The sequence below is a fragment of the Thermobia domestica genome, chromosome 4, assembly GCF_964235325.1.
Source record: "Thermobia domestica chromosome 4, izTheDome1.hap1.1, whole genome shotgun sequence".
Lineage (NCBI taxonomy): Eukaryota > Metazoa > Arthropoda > Insecta > Zygentoma > Lepismatidae > Thermobia > Thermobia domestica.
The window spans coordinates 27,650,421-27,675,727 of NC_137457.1; the positions used below are offsets into that span (position 1 = coordinate 27,650,421).

Genomic DNA, 25,307 nt, shown 5'->3' on the forward strand with positions numbered 1-25,307 from the left:
AATGGTTGGTTACGTATTATTCAAGGTCGGTGTTTGATAAAAGCTTGTAGCAGTGGATCGGACAGACTGGATTAATATTTGCATTAATTGCGGTAAGTAACACACCTAGATTACGCACCCATAATCCCGAAGTACCATAACCTCCCCATTTACGCAGCCATAATCTCGAAGTACTGTAACCATCATCTTATCTCCAAAAGCAAGATTTGATGGTTAACATTCTAATTTCAACTTCACCATATGCCAGACCAGGATTTTCTGGCCAATTCAGTACTTGGAATCTAAATCTTCATTTATTTAAGAAAAATATATCGAAGATATTCCTATATATATATATATATATATATACACAGAGAGAGAGAGAGAGAGACTGTATTATAGGCCACAAATGTGTGTTATTAATCCCCGTTCTTTACCATACGGTACACATCAAGTTTATTTTATTTATGACGATGGAAATACACACACACATACACAGAGCAAGTGAAACAACATCGTTCAATATATATGTACCGTGTCCTGCGAAAACGAACTAAGCGCCACTTTCATACTTTTAAGAAAATTACGTATAAAGGTTGATGTCCAACATTAATGTAGCCGTAATCAAAAGTGAAAATTATGTTCCTCTTTTTGGAAAGGTGTTGGTTTCCCTCTCTTTTCGATTGTGTAAAACGTTCTAATGCTTATCAGGAACCAATCGTCGCATTTACGTGGATTTTCAAAGTTTGGCGCTTAGTTCAGTTTGCAAAACACGGTACATATATATCTAGATATTCAACCTGGAATACATAATGACTTCTTAGAGGGTAATAAGCATAATGCAAGCATAGTTCGTAAACAATACTCAAAACCGTTTCATTACTAGATTTTTAAAAAAATCAATTCACAATATAGTATTTATTGCATGCTAACAATAACATAATTCCATTAAACTTATGGCATAATTTTCCTGTTTATAGTAAACTTGAGGTATTTAATTAAGTAATAAACTCTGTAATTTATTTTTGAAATATTTACCTATAATTTGAATTAACCCATTTGGAGCCAGCATCCTATTTTTAGGACACTTGATATTTTATTTTTTATAACAAAGAAGAATAAAGTTTTCGAGTTCTGCTAATTACAGGGAGCAATTGGAGACCTGTCCTAATGCACTGTAATTTTTTGATATATTTTTCCTTTCCTTCTGTAAAAATGGACACTTAAATTTACAAATGTAAGTTTCTTTATATGGGTATGATTCGGGTAACGTATTTTTTTTGCTTTTAATGGAAACAATGCATTTGCTTTATATGTATTAGGTAGTCGACATTGCAATTTGTCAGTTTTTGCACACGGATGTGTTATTTCGGCTGATTTGTTTTCATTCTCATTGTTCTTTAGTTTTTAAACAGTTGGCAATAGAGTTTGCACTTGTTCGAATTTGAACATTTACAGGGTGGCCCAAAAGTAGGTATATACCCCTGCATTGACCAAGTACAACATTCTAGCTTATGGGTTTATTTGCTTCGGCTGTTCCGGACTTAAGATATAAGTAAAAAGACATTAAGAACAAAGAATAAAGAAATTAAGTCTATCTGATGGATAACAATAAGAAATGATATAAAAAGCAATGAGTTGATCAATACGGGACTGTATACTTACTTTGGGGCCACCACGTAATAGCCGAAATTTCCAAATAATAATAAATTACTTCTTTTACCTTTTGATGTTAAGGTTTCTTCCATGGCATAAAGACAGAGCACAAAAAGTTAATAACGTTTGCAAATATATTACCTTATTGTTTTCGGCCTCCTTTTTGTCGAAATGTTCTAGGAAAAGCGGACGGTACTTCTTACCGGTTTCACCCGGTCCGGTGTCATGCCCTGGAAAATAAATATGTAATGTAACATAATAAAAATTCTAGTATTTTTAAAATCACAATTCTTAGGTGATATTTCATCATTTCACTAATATAAAGACTATGAGTCATTCTGGGAATCGACCTAAGTCTATCACCATGTAACATAATAAACGACTTAAGCCTATCACCATGTAACAAACAACTTAAGCCTATCACCATATAACATAACAAACGACCTAAGCCTATCACCATATAACATAACAAACGACCTAAGCCTATCACTATCTAACAATAAACGATCTAAGCCAATCACTAGAAAACAATAAACGTCCTACGTTTATCACCATGTAACATAATATACAACCTAAGACTATCACCATGTCGACCTAAGCTTATCATCATGTAACATAATAAACGACCTAAGCCTATCGCATAGTTCAAATAAACGATTTAAGCCTACCACTATGTACATAATAAACGACCTATCACCATGAAATATAATAAACGACTTGAACCTATCACCATGTAACATACTAAACGATCTAATTCTATCACCACGTAACATAATAAACGACCTAAGCCTATCATGTAACATAATAAATGACCTAAGCCTATTAACATGTAACATAATAAATGACCTAAGCCTATTAACATGTAACACAATAAACAACCTAAGTCTATCACATGTAACATAATAAGAAGTATGTCGTTCTAGTAGCAAAACAGCGCATAGTCCATGATTAATAGAGGAAGACACACTAAGTTAGTACAGGTTATAAAGGATAATTAATTAAAAGAATGATGAAGTCTATGAATATTTACTGGCAGATGCTATAGGATGCATATTTAATATTTAGAAAAAGAAAAACACCTTATATTACATTTTGTAATAAATTATCAATAACATATAAAAGTAGAAAAACTGACTGACTCACTGACATAAAATCACAAGTATTTCCGGTTGACGTGGAAAACTCCAGTTTGGCACGCTTATAGCCTTACGAGAGAAATCAGAAATTGTCAAAAGTATATATTTTACATTTTCAGAAGGAAAAAAAAATCCATGTTCAACATTTTTTTTTTGGACATAGTATCTTATGTTTTAGATAACTGGAATAAAAACTTTAAATTAGCTAAACTTTATTTAAGTAAATCACCAAAAATAAAAATTCCAATTTTAATGGATTTCTATGGGGAACTGAAAAACCTTCCCATGTTATTTAAAGGGTACACCTTCTAGATCTCATCCAGTAGGGGAATAAAAGTTGTATTCAACTATATTGAACTGGATGCTTCTCAGTTGTTCCGTTTACTTTTTTTTTCGTACTTATTTCACTCTTTATTTGATGAAGTAGTTAGCGGAAGTGTCCAAAATGCACTTCGTTGTTGCTGTGTGATTGCTTCTACTATTTTCTGATTAAAAAATCATTTGCTATTTCCGCTTTGGCTTTTTTTTTTTCTGTTCTGCTTATACATATATTTGGAGTATCTAATATGTTCACTGATCCTGTACAAATATTCAAGAAATTACGCATCTACAGTAGACACAGTGAAATAAAACTGCTGCTACACCCTCAATGTGTGTAACGAAAACATTACAGAATTTCGAATATGTTTGCTTGTATTTCTCCGGTGACTAAAATATGGTTATGAAACTACCTGCTTATTTTGAGGGAAGAACGCAGACTGAAAATATATGAAAACAAAATCCTGCGTCAGACAAATATTCGGATGTAAGAGAGGCGGGGATGAAAAATAGCGGAAACTTCATAACGAGGAACTGCATAATTTATACCGTCTACCAATTTTTTACGATCATTAAGTCTGAGAGGTGCAGGTAAGTAGGCCATTTAGCCAGAATGGAAGAATATAGAAACGCTTTCAAAATTTTAATTGGAAACCAGATCAGAAAAAGACCGACAGGAAGACCTAGGCGCAAACAGAAGGACAATATTACGATGCATCTTGCAGAAACAGGATCCAGCTCGGTAAGGACAGAAGTTAATGGGAGAGTATTTGTGAATGCGACATTAAACCTCCGGGTTCCACAGGCCATAGAGCGAGTTAGTTATATAACCTTAAAATACAAGATCATCATGTCCTTCTTTATATTGAAAAATCCTCTGTAACTGAAGAACATCATTCTACACTACGTACTTTTCATAGTAGACTCATCCTCGTCTTCGCCGTCACTATTTATCACCATCGTTCCTAAATTCGACTCCACCTCCACTAGCGTCCCACTCTTACTGTTGGGAACAAGAGTTCCTGCACTGTGAGCAATCATTGTTCCATCTATCACATCATTGGTCTGGACCAACGTTCCTGAGTTCTGAGGGTACTGAAGCATTGTTTTGTTCATGTCATCATCGTCCTGAAATGAGAATAACAATAAGTGAACAGCATTCAGCAGTTTGAATATATGCATCGAAACAATATTAAGTGTAGTCTAAAAGACAGTCATATTTCAGATTGATTCATCGTATCACACGAATGAAAAACAAATTTCTAACAAATATAACGGGAAAAAATATTCTTTCTGAGATACAAGTTAAAAAAAAACTGTGGGATGATGAACTTTAGTAATCTTGAGCAGCCGATTCTGTTTGAAATACCAGATTTTAAACCAAAAATGTCAATTTTATTGTATTATAGTGTATATTTACCAGGTATGTAGCACTGTCAGATAGTCTAGTGTGCTTGATATAAGTACAGTACTGTAAAGGAATTGACTGATGTCCGTTATCGAACCCAGCAGGACACCACCCTAGACAGCTTAGGAGGAAACTTCAACATCTCATCAGTTACATAAGTCATTCCATTTAAACAGAGAATTCTCATTGCATAGACTTATGTAACTCAATTGAAATATCTACAGAAACTTTCCTTTCTTCTCCATGTGCCATCATAACAACAAAAACTACTGTTCTGTACATCATCACTTTCTTAATCCCATTTCAAATTTTTCGCACTGTCAGCAAGGACCGATACTTTGTCATTACCAGAAAGGACAGCCTCTGAGAGGAGCAACCTACGTCATTATATCGTGACGCCCACAGAATTGTCTCTTAAATACTCATATCACAGAGGTTGAGGTAATCTTTGATAGTCGTTTGTCAAATGCACTTCTCGTCGATTGTCTTTGGACAGACCTTGGGTGGTGACCATACCTTATAAGTCTGCTTGTGGTTCTGGATGAGGACCACCTGACTTCTCTGGTAGAGAGTGCATCATCAAACCAGCCGTCTAAGAGAGCCTGGGAGTCTCGCAATGGGTCAATGGAGATGCACATTTGTCTAGGAGTGAAGCCGAGCTAGAACCTCTTGGTTCAAGAGAATGCGACCCTGATGTCCTGATATTGAGACCTGACTTTGCAACACCCGGACCTTGACAGACAATTCGTGATGTAATCGTGGTGGTTCCTGGTGCAAATGGAGCGATGCTGTAACCCAGCAAGCAAGAGGCAATCCTCATATCCCTCCTCCTCACACAATTTCTTCTTTGTCTTGTCACCTACCTTCTGCACACTCCCTAAATTTGACTGTTACATGTAACTTTCATGTTTATAATAAACTTATATTCTATCTGTCTATTCCACACGCACCACCTTCTGAATTCTGCGTTTTCCCTATTCTCCTGGCTACGTATTCCCTGAAGTAGACAATTGCTTCGCTATCTCTCTACTGACCGATCTCAAAACCTCTGTTTTGAGTATACCTAAAGCACTGTATTATTCGTCTTTCTCTCTATCACAGTTGTGAATATTAGTAAGTGCAGACTTAGTGCCTAAATTTACGAACATCCAACGACATCGGACCATTTTTAATCCTTTTCAATTTGTTACAACGGGGAATGAGTGTACAGATTTCTTGTAATGATTTCCATTCACATTTCGTGCACACTACAAGTTCTTCGCCAGCCTCTCTGCTGCCTTCCTCCATTACTAGCTTACAATATGGCTACTACGAAAGAAAATCAAAGTAAATGGATATGAAAATAGTACACAAATGTAACAGATAGGAGTAAATCAAAACTATTGGGTTACGGTTCCGCACCTTCTTCCCAAAAAGTGGCTCCGGGCGCAGAAGCTACATAGATTTTCTTATAGTAATGGATTCAATCTCAGTAGTGAAAACAATTCTGCGGAAAATTCCTTCAAATGAATTTCCTCATAAAATCGGTTCTGGCTCTTGAAGCGAAACCGGTATTGAAATGGAAGCGAAATTACAGAGAAAAGGCACACAGGTCTTATAAGGAAACCGATGTAGATGGTTCCTTCGAGCTATCGTTCCACAGGTATTCAACATCATTTGCAGTTTGTAACGATCTTGAACCAAGAATTTATCAAATTTCGGTTCTTTTCAGGAGACACGGCAAAATATGGTTTTCAGTTTTGTAAACCGAATCAGTATGTCCAAATATATTTCTTTTTCGGAATCATACGGAATTAAAACGTTTGAGTTGAGTTGATTTTGAGTTTAACGTCCTGTTCAGCAGCAAGGCTAATGACACGCGGACCTACTGATTAACGTGGAATCCGAACTACATGAGCTCCCACAGGGAATCAAACCCGGGTCTCCCCCACCGGAATTAAAACATTTATATAGATTCCGGAGGGACCAGAATCCAATGTATTTTCGATTCCATCACCATTAACAATGCTGCCTGCAACTTTTTTAGGGTCGTAAAAGGAACACTTACAGTATGGAAAAATATCCCACAACAGTGCCATGCTGTGGAAAATCAGCGCCCGGGGCGACAGTATACGACGGCGCCTCCGTATATATGAGTGAGGACGACAGACCAGCCGCGAAGAGCCACCAAGGTTGGCGCGGAGCGTAAGACAATTTTTAAAAATAAACTCTGCTTTTCCTTGATTTTGAGCACTTTTTATTACATTTTCCCCCTCCATTTTATACTGTATACGTGTACATGCATTTTCTCCTGAAATTTGCACCCCCTCCCCCTTATTTCGGAGCCCGGGGTCGTCGCCCAGCTCGCCCCCTACAATGTGAACCTAATGAATCTCTGAAGGGCCTCCATGTCAAGCTAGAAATAAACAAGTACCGTGCCAGATTTAAAATGGTAAAATTCTTCCCTGTTATTTATCGCATGAAATGCCCAATGAAGTAGAAATTATACGTTATGGAGTATGTCAGTGTCTCTTTCATACAATATAAACATGATGAAAAATAATAAGAAAACAATTTCAAATAGCTAAGATCTGGCATCCACTGTGAAGAAATAATCCAGTTTCTATTATTTGAACTATAATAAATAAAGCAACACATTTGCTGATAGTTTCCAGATCTTGCTTTCACTCTGCTATTGAAATTTTGTCTTGTTGGAAAGGTAAATTTCGAGTGTTCAGTACTTCCACTATAATGATCAGATTGTAATACTTTGTCGTTTAATGCGAAGAGCAGTGACAAAGAAATTTTATATATGCATTATTGCCATGAATGAATTTCTGGGCAAGAAACAAAGAGGATGACCGATTACTTTTCTTTCTTTCTTCGCTGTCTAACACGTTAACTAAATATAAACTTTATACGTTCTGAACAATTGTATAAACATTTACATATTCTGAACAATAGCAAGTTAAAAAAATGCTAAGTGTGAGATACTATAATCGTAGATTTTAGATTATAACAGCATCTTCACTAAGTACCTGCTAGACATGAACAAAATTTTTACAAACACAAAATTTTGTAACTCTTCATACCATTTGCACGAGTTTCTCACAGTAAGGAATTTACATGATCACATTTACAAAGTAATATTTTCCATACGTAAAAGTTTTGCTTTGTATATTCTTAAATACAAACAACTATTTAGTGAGCAAAACAATATATTCACATTAAAAAACTACGTACGTGTTACAGTTTCGCCAACTAACACTTGGGCTTCATCAGACAATATCTTGCTGCCTCTTCGATATCTCAGTTTTCCTCCTGTCCTTTCATTTGTCTATGCTCCTTTTTAGCATCGGAGCCACACCAACTGTAACATTTTCCATAAGTAGAAGCTTTGCACTGTGTATACTTAAACACAAAGTCTGATATACTTCATCAGATAGTGTCTGATGAAGCCAGTGTTAGTTGGCGAAACTGAAACACGTATATAGTTTTTAAATGTGAATATATTGTTTTGCTCTCCAAATAGTTTGTTTGTTTGAACATTTACAGATTTTTTTTTTTTTTTTTTTTTTTTTTTTTTTTTTTTTTTTTTTTTAATGTGTGAAACAGTGCAGTTACAATTGTAAGATGTGAGATGAGTTGATCATATCTACTGACGAAGGTACCGGGAAACATCGAAACAGTACAATTCCCAGCATATTAACCTTTTCAGGACCAACAGCTCAAGGGCTGAGGCCTGTGGCGTAGCACACTTTTGCGCCCCCCGCAAAGTATAGAGAAGGGGCCCTAGTTGTAAAACCGATAGAAGTAAGGTTGAAGTTCTGCTTCTTTATTCATCGCAAGACTTCGGGGCTCCCTATACCTCGGGGCCCCTCCGCACTGCGGGGGTTGCGGGGGCAGCTGCTACGCCACTGGCTGAGACGGCAGTTTAAACTTCTGTAGCTCGGCTCCTAACTAATGTACAGATGATTTAGGTGTCTATCTCTTCAGGAAGGATGAAACTTTCCAATGGTGTGCACTTCATTCACATCGAGGGGCCCACAGCGGAAGGGTAAGGGGAAAAGTTGGATGTTTTTAGTTCTCCCTCCCCCTCAGCATTTGGGAGGTAGAACTCAACCCCCAAAGGAGCTACAAGCTTAAAAAATGGTAGCAATAAAGATAAATGAACATGCTAAATAGTAATACTCTATATATGGCCATTGAGCTTGTGAGGAGTGAATGGGAGGGGTATTGAATTTACTCTTTTTCAGTGTACATTTTTTATGAGAAAAATTGTGGGACGCTGGCAACACTGTTATTTGCCGTACGCCGAAAAAATGTCACATGTACGCCAGAATACACGAGAAAATATTTTTCCTGTATAGAAGTAACAATGTTGCCAGCTTCTCACAAATTTCCAAAAAGAAAAAAAATATCTTTTAAGAAACATATTTTTCTTCTAGGGGTTTGGCACGGGGGAGCACAAAAGTTAGCTCGTTGGAATTTGTGTTCCATAAGCTTTACAACGAGGTATCATTCATGTCCCTGTGACAATTAGAAGGTGTGCTAGGGCGGCCAGCGTAAAGGTCTACGATTTTCTTGAAATCCCTTTCAGTCCTTAAAAGCTTAAATATCAGACGCAGTAAATAAGAATAGGTTTACAAATTTGGATAGTTGGAACACTGACGATTTGTTAACTTCATATAAACTTTGGGAGTATGTGCCTTCAACTATCTAATTTTAAAGATTCAAAACTTAGAAATAACAAAAATAAAAATAACGAAAGAATATAAAACTTACCGACTCCTCTGTGGCTTGTTTCCCTGTATTCCTGTAGGTTTGATTTTCCCGTATTTCCCGTGCTTCGGCGATCATTTGTCCCAATATACTCGGGGCCTTGGCGTTCCGAATGAAATCGTGTTGCAGCAGCTCGGAGGCAGTAGCACGTTCTTCGGGGTTTTTCACAAGGCAACGAGAAACAAAGTCTATGAACTCAGACGACCACTGATCGGGTTCTCGGAAAGACGGAGGGGGTTTCGTTGGGATCATAAAGATAGCACGCATTGGATGAATGTCACCGTACGGCGGTTTGCCTTCGGCCATTTCTAGGGCAGTGATACCTGCAAAAAATTGAGACTAGCATTAATAACAAGAATATAGTTATAAATACCTTAAAACATATGGTATCTGTAGTACATCTACACCCTCACTTTAAAACAAACCTGTCAAGTTCGTGAAATTTTGTTTTACTACTTCTGCGTGAATAACCTATAACAAAGTCAAGTGCGTGCTTCCTGAACGCTTAAAGCGACTAATACAATTCCCAGTAACTGAATTTTTCACTGCAGAAAAATGTGTTGTAGTGGATAGCTGCTTAACGAAATGAATTAACTGATAATTTAACATTGAACTTAGAAAGTGTCGTAATATTAAATTACTGAACAGCTTCGACAAGTTTTCTCCGTATCTTTTTCAGCGGTTAAATCCGACTCATATCTCATGATATTAACTTCCTGAAAATTTAGTAATAACGTTCAGATGCGTAAACTAGTTACCATCTCATTAGAACGTAGTTAACATACTATTACCTGAAGAAAGAAAGAAAGAAAAAAAAAAATAAAAAAATAAATAAATAAATAGGGGCACGAGTTTCTCGCTCTTAAGAATTTGAAATTTTCGCGTTCCGTTTTTCATATTTCGCGTTTAGTCGCATTTTCCAAATGAAGTTCCGCATTTTATAGCTCTTGTGGAGAAGATATTTCCTGACATTTTTACGACTGTTCTTTTTATTCATAGATCACTACAAAAATAAACCATTAATTATCTAAAAACAAAATACACTGAATATTTCACTTGGCATTGTAAAATTTCACTTATACAAAATTATAGTTTTTTAATCAAACTGAAGAAAAATCAGTAACTAAACTTACTATGAGTAACAAAGTTTCGCTGTTTTTTTGAGAACACACAGGCACAAGGTACATTTAAGCATTAAACATGCGTATGCTACATGTTTCCACATTTTCCTCCTTCATTGGTGTACGTTTATCACCAATCCATACTTGAAGAAAGAAAGAAAAAAAAACTCTTACAATTGGCATTACTTATTAGAAATAAGTAATGCCATACCATATGTAAGTGCATTTACAACAAACTTCAAACAATCACCACTTCGGAACTTGTCCATTCAAAATATTCACTACTCAAACTGCACTGTTCATGCTACGTTCTACTGTTCCCTCAGCGGAAAACTGGTGTTTTTAAATTAATGAAAACGTATTTTTAAAATTTCCATTATTTCGCGTATTGTTAGAAATTTCGCGCAAAACTGCACATTTCGCGTTTTATCGCGCAATGGAAACCAATGAAAATACACACAGAATATCATAAAACGTCAAGAAAATTAAAATTACTTAATTCTGACGCATTTCGTTTTATCGCACATTGCGAAAAACTCGTGCCTCTAAACATAAACAATACACTCTGCAAAAAAATGAATGTTTAGCAAAAGATCCTTGCACACAATTAATGTTTATTGAGATAAGAATCAAGATGATGTATCTTAAGTTGGGTGTAGCTTTTAATATGTGAAAGAAACGGGGAGTACTGCATTTAAGATATTATTACCCTTCTAGATATTGTTTTCAATACACTGGTCATTATGTTATTTAGCAGCAAATGCCAGTAGACGTGGAACATTTTGCTCTTGAGAATTTTTGATTTACCCGCTGAAAAAGGTATGAGAATCTACTGAAACTATTAAATTTTTACGGCGCTTTGAGAGATCAGTCGAATGTTTACGAATCCTAGTAAAATTCTTCGTCGTTACTTACTACTGATATTCCACAACTACCACATATACTAGTCTACTACTCTTGAGACTCATCTTCCAATAATTGCTTTCCACTTTTTCCAATGACCAAAATTTTTCTGCCCATCTTACTCACCGTATTTTGATCCACAGGTTCCTCACCGTAAATGGCTTGTAACAACGGTGAGAACAGCTATAATTCATCCCGTTTGTTAAAAATTAATTCTGTGTGCGTAGTTTTACCCACGTTGGTAACAGCAGTCACAAGGTAATAATGACAACATGGTAGCAAGTGTTGCTCTGTACACTGATGTGTTTTCATGTTTGGTTCTTGTACTTGGTTTGTGTAACAGGCCACAATAACTTCCGCAGTAGTCCCAGAGTTTAAAACCATTCTTCCAACACTGTTTTACTATGCGTATGTAGGGCAAAAGAGCACAGAAAAGGCCCATGATGTTTAATTTCGAAATCTATAACTTCACACACACACTACTGGTGAACTCCCTCTTGACTACATTGTTAGCGTACGCATATTCCGTGCTGGAAAATAGGGTTCGATTCCGATGCGAGCTCACGTAGTTCAGACCTCATGTTAAGTTGTAAGTCCATACATGCTGAAGAAGACGCTCCCAATCAATCAACCAATATAGCCATTTAAAGTTGGAACCATACTACACAATATCCTGTAACTAACTAATACTACAATACCATATCCAAGTTCTTTATTCAATGAAGTAAACCAATGTCAAAGAGCTTATGACAGTATTTTTTATTCCAATTCAATTTTCTCTAGCAACCAAGTTATTTTATTCACATACTAGCCGAAATGCCAGTTCTTAGAATGGGGAGAAGGTTTGTGGAAAGTAGCTAAGTCTCCCCTCCCAACCCTCCTGGGTAGTCTAACTAAAAATCCATATTTGGTCCTTTAATGTAAAAAGCAGTAGAAATTTTATAAATGCACTATTACCATGAATGAATTTCTGGACAAAAAACAGAGAGAAATTCTGGAATCTATTTTTGATATAAATTTTGAACCTCCTGCCATGTATGCTCTTTAATCAAAAAGACAAGATAAAAACTGAGTTTGATGCACGACCAAACTATATTCTAAAATTACTTTTAAACTGTTTAGCCGTTTTCTCGTGCTGCGATCACAAACGGCAAACAACACTGCTTTCAATATGGCGACGAAAATATAGAAAATGCTTCCCTTCCTCTCATTAAAACGGAAAATTTCAAAAACGCGAGCAAAATTACTTTATTTTATTATTATTATTATTTATTTATTTATTTATTTATTTTATTTTATTTTATTTTATTTTACTCGAATAATATTAATTTTCGTCGCTGAATTTAGAAAATTAATTCCTTGAAGTTTTAGAAGCAACTCGTCCGTGAAACTGTCGCCCCATTGCTTTTCAAAATCGAAATCTTGCAGTGGCTTAAAAAACTTTTATTGTGGGTCATGAGTGAAGTACTGCACATTTCTACAACAGTTTCAAGAAAGAATCGTAGCTACAAAATGAACTTAAATTAGAAGTACAAATGAAGGGTAAGGGGAAAAAACAAGGAATGTCCATGCATGTGCTTTACCGGGTGCTATGTCCTATCTGTTGGTGACTCTTGGTACTATTTGATTGTATATGCCATGCACGCGTAGATGTAGAAATATCCATGTAAAAAGGGGCGAAAGATTTAATAACCCTATTCTTTGTACGTGATTTCCAATATTAAAATGCTGTTTTCTCAAAAATGTTACTTTGTGACATTCCTTCTTTTTTCCCCTTACCCTTCAAATATTAAAACACGCTGAAATTTGCGATGTGAAACCATCAGAATACACAGTATGCCACTGAACCAAGTTTAAATAAGATTTTGGAGGAAGCAGAAAGACATGCTAATGAAGACAAATTCAAACCGGACACCATTTTGTGGACTGAATTCTCGCGTAATTTTTCTTTCTCGATTTTAGTGAGGAAAAAGAAAAAAGACAGAAAGGGCTGGTAAATATGGTAATATTCCTTCGATACTGTGACTTATTATCAAAGTATCAGAACGTAAGATTCTCGATATAGTTACCGAACACGGCATATAGCAAATCTTAATTTTATTATACGTGTACATGTTTGTAAATGTTATATTGAATATATATATATATATATATATATATATATATATATATATATATATTAGTTTCACGTTCCACGTTTATGCCCTATATGATAGAGGAAATGACTGATTAATGAAATGAAGTGGAATCTTTCAGTTAAACGTCCCACGATTATGCCCATTAGGCTAAGGGAGACGATGATTAAGGCAAGTGAATGATGATGGAATAATTGGTGGAATAAGAATGTGGAAGGAAAGTAGGAGTACCGTGAGGAAACCCATGGACAAAATGTTGTCCATCAAAAACTTACTTGGCCGCAGATCGAACCAGAACTCCACGCACCGAAGGTAAGTGCTCTTCCGCTGAGCCACCGCGCCCCCAAATTAATAAAAGTAACTGATTGTTATTAAAAAAAAAAAAAACTCCGAACAGTGAAGAAACATAGGCATAATGTTGTTTATTACAAACTCACAGACAACAATTGTTGTTGTTGTTCATTTGATTGTAGCGTCCCTTTCAGCAGTGAGGCTATATGAGACGTGAATCTACAGTTTAACGTGGGATCCGAATCACATGAGCTGACACTGTTAATCGAACCCCGGTCTCCCACGTCGAAGGCACATACACTAACCGCTTAGCCACAGGAGAGCTCTGGTCTGGAATCAAATTAAGGATCTCCTGCACCAGAGGTTACCATTCCTAAACACATTGTCCCCCGTAAATGCTGTATTCGACGGCAAATAGTTTTAAGAAAGAAAAAAGTAGTAGTTCTACTCTACCTTACGCAAGTACGAACATGAAACTGCTTAGTCGAAAGGCGCAAACGAACAAAACCAACAGGTAACCAATTTTGACAATATGACTAATAGATCGATAAATTGGTATTTCATTGAAATTAAACGCCACGTATGATTAAATCAATTACGAATGGCCTTACTCATTCCAAACTTTGTATACGTAATACTGAGATCTACTTCGACATTTCCTGTCCTCCGTTGCAGGAAACGGAAATAACATCTCACTTGAAAACAATACAACTTATGATGTCATATTAGCAAACTTCAATAAAATACAGAGAATATAATTTACTGAATACGGAAAATGATCCGAAAGTAATAAGACTAAAAACTGATGTCAGTATTACCATATCTATTTATTTAGGTTTAACAATATATGTTGGATTCTCCATAAATACCAGTCTGACTTAGATTTTAATTCATTATCGCTTCTAACGGGAAAATGTCTGAGAGACAGACAGAGAGAAAAGAAAGAAAAAAAAGTTGAATTACGCTACAAAATTTCGCGCTCGCATACAACGAAACTGTTATACCGCATGTCCACAAATGAAGCTTTCCCTCCCAGCAGAAAGAAAACTACATTGCTTATGACTCGTATCTTTTGCAAGAAAACTAACCAGGGACTGTCAAAGTTTGTCTCATTTACACTAATCTAGGATTTCGGCAAATGGTGGCGCTAGTTGGCTCATTAAACTGACAGCACATGAAACACTGTGTATCTTGTGGCTAGCCGAATTAAAATACGTAACACTAGTGCAGTGTAAGTTCAAAAACGTGTACCATCAAGTAAGTCCAAAACGAAGAAACATCTGTAAGTGGATGACTAAGGTCAAAGAAATAGCAAGTGTTGCAGAACGCATTAATGCAAACTTCAATTTATATGAAGTTGATTCATTTATATTGAGCTGAAGTCGATGTGCAACTGTACCGCGCATGGGAGACCCATCGCCATGAGATTGTCACGAGGTACGCAACAATATCTCCTTAGTCACGTAGTAGAGCAGTGTAGTCGAGCGGAGCCTGATATCACCGAAACTGAACAAATTCTGGGAAAGGCTCCTTGTGGCCCTTTCCGATGCTAAGTTTATGGCGTATGGCATCGTAGAAATGTGTTAAGTTTGTAACTTGTCGTGCCACTGTGAATCACAGAGTCCTAGGCCCACCACACCGAAGCGAGCAGCTTGAAATCGGCTTCCTGCAAAGAGGACCCCGCTACTATTGCGTGTAGTTCGGCGTTGGTGACCTCCAAAGATCAACCATACAGCGTGCGATAGCCAGCAAATGCCGCACATCGTAGGCGACAATCAACCGAATCATTTACAGAGATACGCCTCACAGTCGTTCGTGCACGCCCTAAAACCGTATCGTGTGGCTGAGCGAGAAAGCAAATGCAGGAGGCTGTATGAACATAATTTTGTGGCTAAACGGTGGAAGATTGTTGTTACTCTTTTTAATAAGGTGTGGACTTACCTCATAGATTGTGGTAAAGTTAGATCCATTACATACAGACCTGCTGACACCAAGGGCTGAAGCACGTCCCTCCACCAGCGCGCATTCCCTCCCCCCCCTAAAAAAAAAAATTGTGGCCAGTTTCTCGTACAGGAGCAAACTGCGTCTTCGAAAAGTGGAGATAAACGTCAAAATTTATGCTATGTACTACCAGACTTATGTGCTGACTGAAATGTACATGTATGAAATCCTACCATTGTAGGACAAGATGTGAACCAGGTTGAACGGCATTAAGACAAAGCATTCAGTCACATGGCGAAAACATTGCTAGAATTCTATCGCCGTATGGAACAGAAGGCAAAAGAACACAAACTAGTTACAATATCTAAACCATTTGCTTCAGATGATCTGCTGCATCAACTATATTGTGCTTGCAAAAAAGGATATGGCAGTTACTGTCAGTGAAGAAAGGCAACTTGATTTGTTCTCCAAAGTGTGAGTTATCATGCTTCAACTGGCCAATTCATTCCAAGGAAGATAATGTTAATTCATCTTCTGTAGAATAAAGCCGTATGTATTGTAATCAGTTAAAAAAAAGAAAAAAAAAATAGCGGTGGGAAAACAATTATCGCTATGTGATACGGTGTCTTTCAACAGCTGTCGGTTTTGTCAGACTGGGACACAGCGGATTTATTGTGGTGGATAATGAAATGGACTTTTGTGGAAAGGATTAAAGGATATTATTCAAACCAAAACTGGCATAAGCATTAGAAACTGTATATAAAATAGTACTTGATATTGTTTTATATTGTATTGTTATTTCCTCGGTAAACGCAATTTAAAGATACGGATTAAAAAAACACAATCCTATTTATCTACTTTACATATTGTAGTAGATAATTCCATTAGATCTATTTCATTCACAAATTACATGATAAATTATTCTATAGTCTTAGTATAGTAAATCACTTATGTACTATTATAGTATAGCAGTAGTCACTGCTCGCTATGACTGATTGGTGCCCGCGTTGCACGCCGAACCTTCTTGCTTTTTTGAAACTCTTCCCAGCGTTAGCATTACACATAAATAAATAAATAAATAAATAAATAAACTGAATATCAGTAGATTCAAAAAATTACAGTCTAAATTTTTATAAGAAGAGTTTTCACATAATATGACATACGAAAAATATAGTACAAAAATGGAGTTTCAAATTAAAAACTCTGCTCGTTTTACGTATTTTCTTACTTATATCAAAAGGTTTAACGTAAACATGAAAACTACAAATATTGTAAAAAAATTGAACTTGATCCGATCATTAGTAAGAGAGAGATAATGGTTGTTCCGCACATGTTGACATTTTGAAGCTTTGAGAGGGGAATGGCAAGAAGCTCCAAGGGAGTCCTTGGGGACTTTTGTAAAAAATGCTCATCTGGTGGTGACCTATCAATGGGGTAAAATTTAACTTTATCCTAATTATTTTCGAAGTATGATATTTTGTTGTCTTTATTGACTGGGCTGGAAGACATCACATTAGTTTTGTTTGAAAAATAGACATAAAAGGGTCAATGCAGTGATAGGAATTCAAAATATAAATAAGTTTTATATGTTTTCTTGAAGTTCCTTATATCTTGTTGATGTTTCTAAAGCTGAAAATACCATACTTTGAAAAGTGTTTACGTTGATTTCTTACGCTTCATTGTTTCTGGTTGGATTAGAAGAGACAAGCACTGTATATACGCTTCCACTGGGGGACAATTGGCCATCACAAATTACCTATATAGCCGTCGTAAAAATTCTTCAAAATGTGGTATTTTTGAGTTTTTACACGTTAGCCGTTCAACAATAACTACAAAATTTGGAAAACTGCTCTTTCTTTGAAATTTTTGTCACTCCATTGGGCCCATATGTCTACATTTTTCAAACAAAACTAATATGGGAGGCTCACCTTGCACACTTTGTTTATACTGTTTAATATATACATAAATTGTCTTTTTCTTGGTTTGAGTTTTACAAAATATAGTTACAGATATATCATGACAATAGCTATATCATTTGTAGTACCTTTCACATCTCGATTCAACTGTTGTCAAATTTTATTATTGAGGTAGGAGTACCTCTCATACACAGAGGTAAAGTTCTTATGTCAAAATAATAGATCAGTAGATGCTCACAAAAATCCGAGGTGTTCGAAAACTTTTGAGCGCTAGTGTAGCTCATCGAGTTTCGTGAGCGCAAACTTACTGAAAATAGTTAGTTTAACTGCAAAATGTCCATCTCTGCTACATACAGCATTTTCATAAGCAAAACAAATGCGAGACTGTGTGACTTATTCACAACCATGCAATGATAATTTGTTAATAAATTATTGATCTTTTATCATATCTATATTAGTACTATTGTAACTGCAGCTTTTCCGTACTGCCCATTGTTAAACGTTAGAAACATCTAGACCAAAGCAGTTACCTAAACTCCAAATATCCGCTACACAGTCGTATCCAATTTCTTGAATAACTTCTGGTGCCATCCAAAACGGAGTTCCTATTACTGTATTACGTTTGGCCATTGTATCCTGTAATAAAATAGCAAAAATAAAATAAATGGTACAGCTCATGCAAATTCATGGAGGTCTTGGAGAAATTAAAATCACGGCATTATTACTAGCTATACATTATTATAATATGAACATACAAATGTGTACAAACTGATATTTAGATCGAACAGTGACAAATAAGTTAACGATGATTATTCGGATACAACCCTATTGGAATTCTAGTTTTCAAAACTTAATTCTGGTAAGCACTTTCCGTAAATGGCACATGCGTTAAACCTGACGGTAACTCCATTAATAAAAACAAAGCGAAAATGGCTATGTAAAGGGGCATAAAAATAAATTTTCCTTCTAGTAATGAGCTTCGAGGGAAAACGAACTTTGAGACCACACAGAATACAATCTATTATTGTTACTGTTGTTGGTTGAAATTTAAAGTCCTTTCTTAAAGAACCAATGCTATATAAGACCCAGACCTAAACTTTAGGGAGGAATCTTTGACTACCGTAACGCGTTCAAATCTAAAGACTCTCCTATCGGGAATCGAACCTGGAATCTTGTGCATCATACATGGATACGATAACCACTACACCACTGGTTTAGTTTAACATCCCTTTTAGCACCGAGACTATATGTGATAAGGAACTATAGTTTAGCTTGAAAACCGAGTTCTCACGTATCTGGATTTCTGCCCAAAATCCTGCGCTTTCATCATAACCATAAAAATAAAATTAAACTTGGCATGGCCACTGGCAGCATAATTCACAATCTACTTTAGCAGATTTACCAATGAGACCCTTCCTTTCATTTTTAACAATTTTTAATTGCACAGGTTATTAAAAAAGATCTCCTCTTATTTTCTTAGATGTATACGCTGCAGCATTTAGATTTTATTTCACAATGTGTTTGATGAAGTCATGATATTACCGAAACAGTAACACTATTACTTATTAAGAGTGTTTTGCTTTGGTTAGATTTTATTTTTAATTGAGGCAAAGTAGCTCCAACGCTAGAATAAACGGTATTCAAAAAAGAAAGGAAGATTGAGTCATTTTCTTCATGTAGCCCTGTTGTTAATCTCTACAAGGAGAAGCGAAGTAAAAAAAAAAAAAAAAAAAAAAAAAAGTCTCGGGTGTTTCTGGTAGGGAGATCTGGGTGTCGTCTGACACTCGGACGGGCAAACGCTCGGATAGTGTGAAGGGCCACTAAAGTATCCCAATAGAACTTAACATCAAGGTAATAAGAGATATTCTTTCAAAAACATTACGTACGTATTCACTATACGTATGTTCAGCTATTACAAAACTGAATATAAATAGAGTGCAGTACAAGATATAAAACATATTCAGCACGACACATAGCTCCTTTTCTTTATGTAAAGCTGTTGTTAATCTCTACGTGGGAGAAACGAGGTAAAAAAGTTTCGGATGTTTTTAGCAGAGAGATCGGACACACAAACACCCGGATAGTGTGAAGCACCACTAAAGTATCCCAATTGAACTCAACTTCTCAAGGTAAAAAGAGATATTCTTTCAAAACTATCATGTACGTATTCACTATATGTATCTTGGGCTATTTCAAAACTAAAATTAAGTATGGTATTGTGTAATACATAAGACATTCAGCATAACACATTGCTCCATCATGATTATATGGTTAGCGCACGCATCTTCGGTGCGAGATACCGAGATTTGATTCTCAGTGGAAGTTAAGTGTTTGAATTCCAAGTTAAGCTGTTAAGTCCACGTCTCATACGGCCTTAGTACTAAAAGGAACACTGAATTTCAAACCAGAAAAGAACCATATATACACATATATACACACTATTTTCTACAGTAATATTATAAATTTTCATTTATCTTATATGGTTGATCCAGATCAACACTAGAATAATTTTTAAAAGATGTAATTTTCTGGTACTTTCATCGTACTCATATATAAATTAAACTTGGAATAAGATGCACAGAATACCCAAAACTAAATTTCACACATTAATGTTCTCAATTATACAGAAAGAAAAGGAAAGTTTAAATGAGTGTTTCCCGAATCCAGTTTCAAAAATATTGTAGTACTGACTTAGCGCACTTAAAAATGTTATGTTAATAAAGTTATGCTAATAAATAAGAAATATTGAAGTAAATAAATACAATTTCGCTGTAAAAAAAAAAAAAAAAAATGATGAAAAATCTGCATAGATGCTGCTGACAGACTAAGGATGAAAAGCAATGATTTTACTTCATCATTCATAGAATATGTAGGTTGAAATCTTTTAACTCAGGTAAGTCAATAAGCACTGGAAGGCAATGAGTGTATTTTATCGTTCACACAATGTAAAATTTTAGTTTTAGTATGTTTGTAGCAAATGGCAACGCCTTGCCGCACTGGAATACCGTTTCTCGTGAGTTTAACGAAACTAAGCAGTATCGGGTCTGGTCAGAGGATAATTAGATGAGCATTCATACACACCAGATGCTGTTTCCATTGCGGTATTCACCGAGGTCGTGAGGACACTTGAGGAGCTACTTGAAAGAAAGAAATAACAAAAATGAAATATTTGAGTTTAAGGGTGTTCACTGCAGCAAAATTAAACTACCGCTAATTTTAGAGTTTTTCTGTATTATCTACAAAACAAATAAAAATATTAGAAAAGCAAAAACGTAGTGAGCTAGATAATACTATTTTGCATATGATACCGTTATTACAACTCATCTATCTGCTTTCGATTTGTAACTGTCGATAGATTTAACATTTTTTTTTCCAGTTCTGTAAATAGCGGCATACTAAAAGCAGATAGGTGAATTGTGGTAAAGGTATCACATGCAAAATCGTATTGCCTAGTACACTATGTTTCTGATTTTCGTATATCTTTTTTATTTGTTTTGAAGATATTACAGAAAAATCTCTAAACTTAGCGGTAGTGTAATTTCGCTGTAGTGAAAACCCTTAATGTCCCACGATTATGCTTGTTAGGTTAAGGAGATGATGATTAAAGCTAGTGAATGACAATGGCATTGGTGGAATGAAAATGAGGGAGGAAACAGGAGTACCCTGAGAAAACCCACAGTCACGATGTTGTCCACCACAAACTTACTTAGCCGGGGATCGAACCAGGGACCCCACGCACCATAGGCAAGCGCTCTGCCACTGAGTCATCTTGCCCCAGAGAAAGAAGTAACGAATTCCGCTCTAGAAATCATACATTAAAGGCGAGGATGCCGGTGGCAGGGACGTACGCAGGGGTGGATCCCGGAGGTCCGGATCCCTCCCCCCCGAAATTTCGACTTTTGTATAAATTTAACCTAAATTGAGGGGCAGTTTTAGAAATTTTAATATAATATACCCTTATATTGAGTTTGGACCCTCTCCCCCAAAATAAATTCCTGCATGCGCTACTGGCCGATGGGTTGACTACACATCACCCAGAAGGCATGAATGGCATAAGCCGGTTAGTAGGCCCTGGACTCCTAGGAGCTGTTTCAACAGAAATTATTATTATTAAAGTTTTATAACAATCTATTAAGGAGAGAAGAATTACATACGCACAATTTCATTAACCACATTAAAAAGTTTTTTTTAAGTGTGTTCACTTACGGTTAATTGGCCTGCAACACCAAAATCTGCTAACTTAGCATGTCCCTCGGTGTTGAGAAGAATGTTTCCTGCTTTGATGTCCCTGTGAATCTTCCGTCTCAAATGCAGATATTCAAGGCCTTTTAACGTGTCCGAGAGAATTGTAGCGATTTCGTCCTCGATCAACGTTTTCTTCCGTAACCTCATGATATCCGATACGGAACCAGCACCACAGTACTCCATCACGATCTGAAAAATAAAAATAAATAAAATAAACATTATTCGGAAGACAATAATATTAACTGAAGGTACGCAGAACCATATCTTACAAAAGTAAAGTAAGGTGCTGGTAATAGAGCTAGAATAATAAGCTAGAAATGACAATCAATGTAAGCATCATTACCATCCTTACCAAGTATTTATCAAGAAGAGAAGCATTGCTGAAAAAAAAAAAAAAAAACTGACCTTATTAAATAGTCTCTGCACTCTAACTCTATGTAACCACACTGCGGGTCACGAAATAAACCCATCCGTGCCAGGGGCGGATCCAGGACAGACTTCTGAGGGGGGGGGCTGTCATACTGCTATTTTTAAGGGCTCCAAACTTCGGGATGGGTTTTATTTATATATATAAAATAAGAAAGTTTCCTCTTGTGGGGGGGGCGATTGCCCCCCTGGATCCGCCCCTGATCCGTGCAAGCACACTGTAAATATCAGATATGAAAAATAGTCACTCAAAATACATGAAAAGTATATAAATTTGACAAAAGAAATGTATTTAGAGTCATTTCCTTTATTTGCTCTGTTATTAATCTTCACGTGAAAGAAGCGAAGTGAAAAAATGTTACCCCTTAGTCTCGAATGCTTTTAGTGTGGAGATTCGGCCGAACGCTGGATAGTGTGAATGGCCACTAAGTGCAAATGGAACACAACTCCTAAAGGTAATAGGTACAGACGTAAATAAACGTCTGTCGCTTTAGGGGCAGTTCTTTTAGGCCCAAGGACTAGTACAGGTAAAGCTCTTTACTTCTGCAACTTTGTCTCATATCGGAGATTTTACTTTACTCTCAACAGAGAAAAAATACTCCATTTAAAGGGCTTGCATTGATTTATATATATATATATATATATATATATATATATATATATATATATATATACGCTACTGAAAATACATTTGAAAAAAGAACAAAAAAACTTTAAAAAACGTCAAATATAGAAGAACCGAACGTAAAGGGTTTTTTTTATTATTTATTTATTTATTTTTTTAAAGAAAAGAATAAGAATGCAGTCGGTACCACGTCCAGGCTGCTCATTTCCTCCAGGTTGTCCCGACTACACCCCTTTTAAGCGATTGGGCAAACATGAGAGTCCCACTGGAACGAAGTATTATCAAGTTACTGAAAGGTGGCCTCTGACAGATAGCTGAATATGTATACAAAACGAGTGAGAGAATTGTTCGCCAATCACAGCAGTATTCTTTCACGCTGTTTCTAGGCAAAGAAGGTTACTGACCGCGCTGTTGCCGGTAGTTGAGACGACTTGTTAAACGTCTTAAGTTTGTCGCCAGAGCTGCTGTCTCTGTTGCGGAGCCTCTGGCAACAGCGCTTCAAATATTTCACGTGATTTACCCAACAGTCAGACGACACCTTTCCTTGCACACACAATAGAAAGAGAAAAAAAAAAATCCTGCCTTTCTCTCGATGGCTCGAACCCGGACCGTGAACTTCATGTTAGATGCTTTACCGTTTTACCCACCGCCGTTCCACAAATATTTTAAGGCGATGAAGAATATACAAAAGGTGAAAATTAAATTATGTATGGTCTTTCGTACTATGGTGTTCTACGAGGGTATTTCGGAAAGTTTTCGGCCGACTGAAGTATCCTGGTATTGGTAATAAGTTGTTAATAGCCTATACTGCCATATATGGAAGAAATAATCCATCAGTTGCAACTGCCTAGCTGCGTTAGTTGGTTGGAGGCAGTCGTGCTCTAGGCCAAATGACTGTTGTTGTCGATGCTGCTGCAGTGAAAGATATTTAGCACCCACCCTACAGAGCATACTTATGTTAGCACTACAGCCTTGGCAATAACAGATGTGTGGACCGAAGTACTGCAAGCTGCAAGATGTGAGCTCATCGCACAACTGATTCAAACGACTGCTTCCAATGAACTGATGCAGCTATGCGTTGAAACTAATACATTATTTCTTCCATAGACGGCCCTATATGCCACGAATTCAAGACCCTATAACTAGGGGCGCGATATTTCAATGTTAGGGCGCAAACTTTGAAAATGCCCTCGTACATTTCCTCTTGGTGATTGTTAGGTATCATCAGGAAAGTGGGTACTACGGGAATTAAGGATCTTCCCTACCCTTCACATCATTTTATCTTACTTCTTATCAATTAACTCAATAAGGACAAACAATATAAGAAGCTCTGAAAATACGACATTTAATTATTCCACGGTACACGAAGAGTTTAAATATGCACTACTCAACTACGAAACAAACCTAGGTCTCAGGCTTACCGTACCGGAGTACTAAAGCACTAACTACCCAGTCACCCGTTCCGTGATTTTTTTTTTTTTTTTGACTGTCTAAAACGACATATTCTAGTCAATATGGGTAAGATGTTTTAAACATCTCAATCGGAGAAAGAAGTGTCATTTATTTCTATTTACGAATCGGAATTTCCAAAAGGAAGTGAGTCACGTTTTTTCTAACAAGGAACCCTAGGTATCTATCAGAGCCCGATTTTCATGAAACTTTGTATATAGAGAGAGTACCTCGGGAAAGTCGCACAGCCAAAATTGTAGCTGCAGAGTCCAAGACGTTGGGACACTAGGGCCCGAAAGATCAAAAGTGGAACGTCAGTACATTAAGGACATGGTGAGAAAATGCACGTTTTTCTTTAAAACTAATCATTGTAGCGACACGAAATGAGCATACATGGATACGAGATGGTCGATATGGTCAGTTAAAAGTTACGAAAATAATATCCGCCACCTTGAAAGAGGCCATGTTGAAAAGCAATGCACTGGTGCGATTGGTGTAAATGAGAAGAGGGTCATTCATTGCATTAATTTGACCGTAAATAGCAACAAAAAGCTGTTGGTGAAGTCTCTTGTGGGATTACATTATTCATGTGCTTCTGGTAGAGTGGTTTAGGTACAAGATGAGTAAAGTGTGTCTCATGACACTCGAGCAGATGCAGAGTATGGAGCGCTATAGGTGGACCAATATGACGTTCTGATTTCTGTTCGAATTAATTTAAGTCTAATAAAAAGTTAAAAGTTAATGTCAACCATGACATTATTATGAAGATTGAACCCATTATATCTGCATACCCACAACAATTACATGTTGACTGTGACACAAATGTTGTAGTGCTAAAATTATATTTTGCTCGGTTTTCTAGTTCCACTGATCCCACTCATAGCGCCCCAGAATCTGCATCTACTCGAGTGTCATGAGATACACTTTGCTCATCTTGTATAGTTTTCTTGTTGTTATGTCTGTGTTTTATGATAAATAGTGTGAGGGTAAGACGGGG

At 36.4% G+C, this 25,307-nt stretch overlaps 1 protein-coding gene across 6 annotated transcripts in view; it reads right to left on the reverse strand.

The window, feature by feature from the left end:
- hpo (serine/threonine-protein kinase hippo) overlaps positions 1-25,307 on the reverse strand; it is a 329,614-nt gene that overhangs the window by 15,723 nt on the left and 288,584 nt on the right. For all 6 annotated transcript variants that reach the window (XM_081755380.1, XM_081755379.1, XM_081755381.1 and 3 more), the window contains 5 exons: positions 21,772-21,999; positions 18,096-18,201; positions 9,262-9,581; positions 4,001-4,217; positions 1,777-1,865 (listed from right to left, as the gene is read on the reverse strand). In XM_081755380.1, the coding sequence (XP_081611506.1) occupies positions 1,777-1,865; positions 4,001-4,217; positions 9,262-9,581; positions 18,096-18,201; positions 21,772-21,999 (960 nt within the window). The remainder of the gene's footprint in view (positions 1-1,776; positions 1,866-4,000; positions 4,218-9,261; positions 9,582-18,095; positions 18,202-21,771; positions 22,000-25,307) is intronic.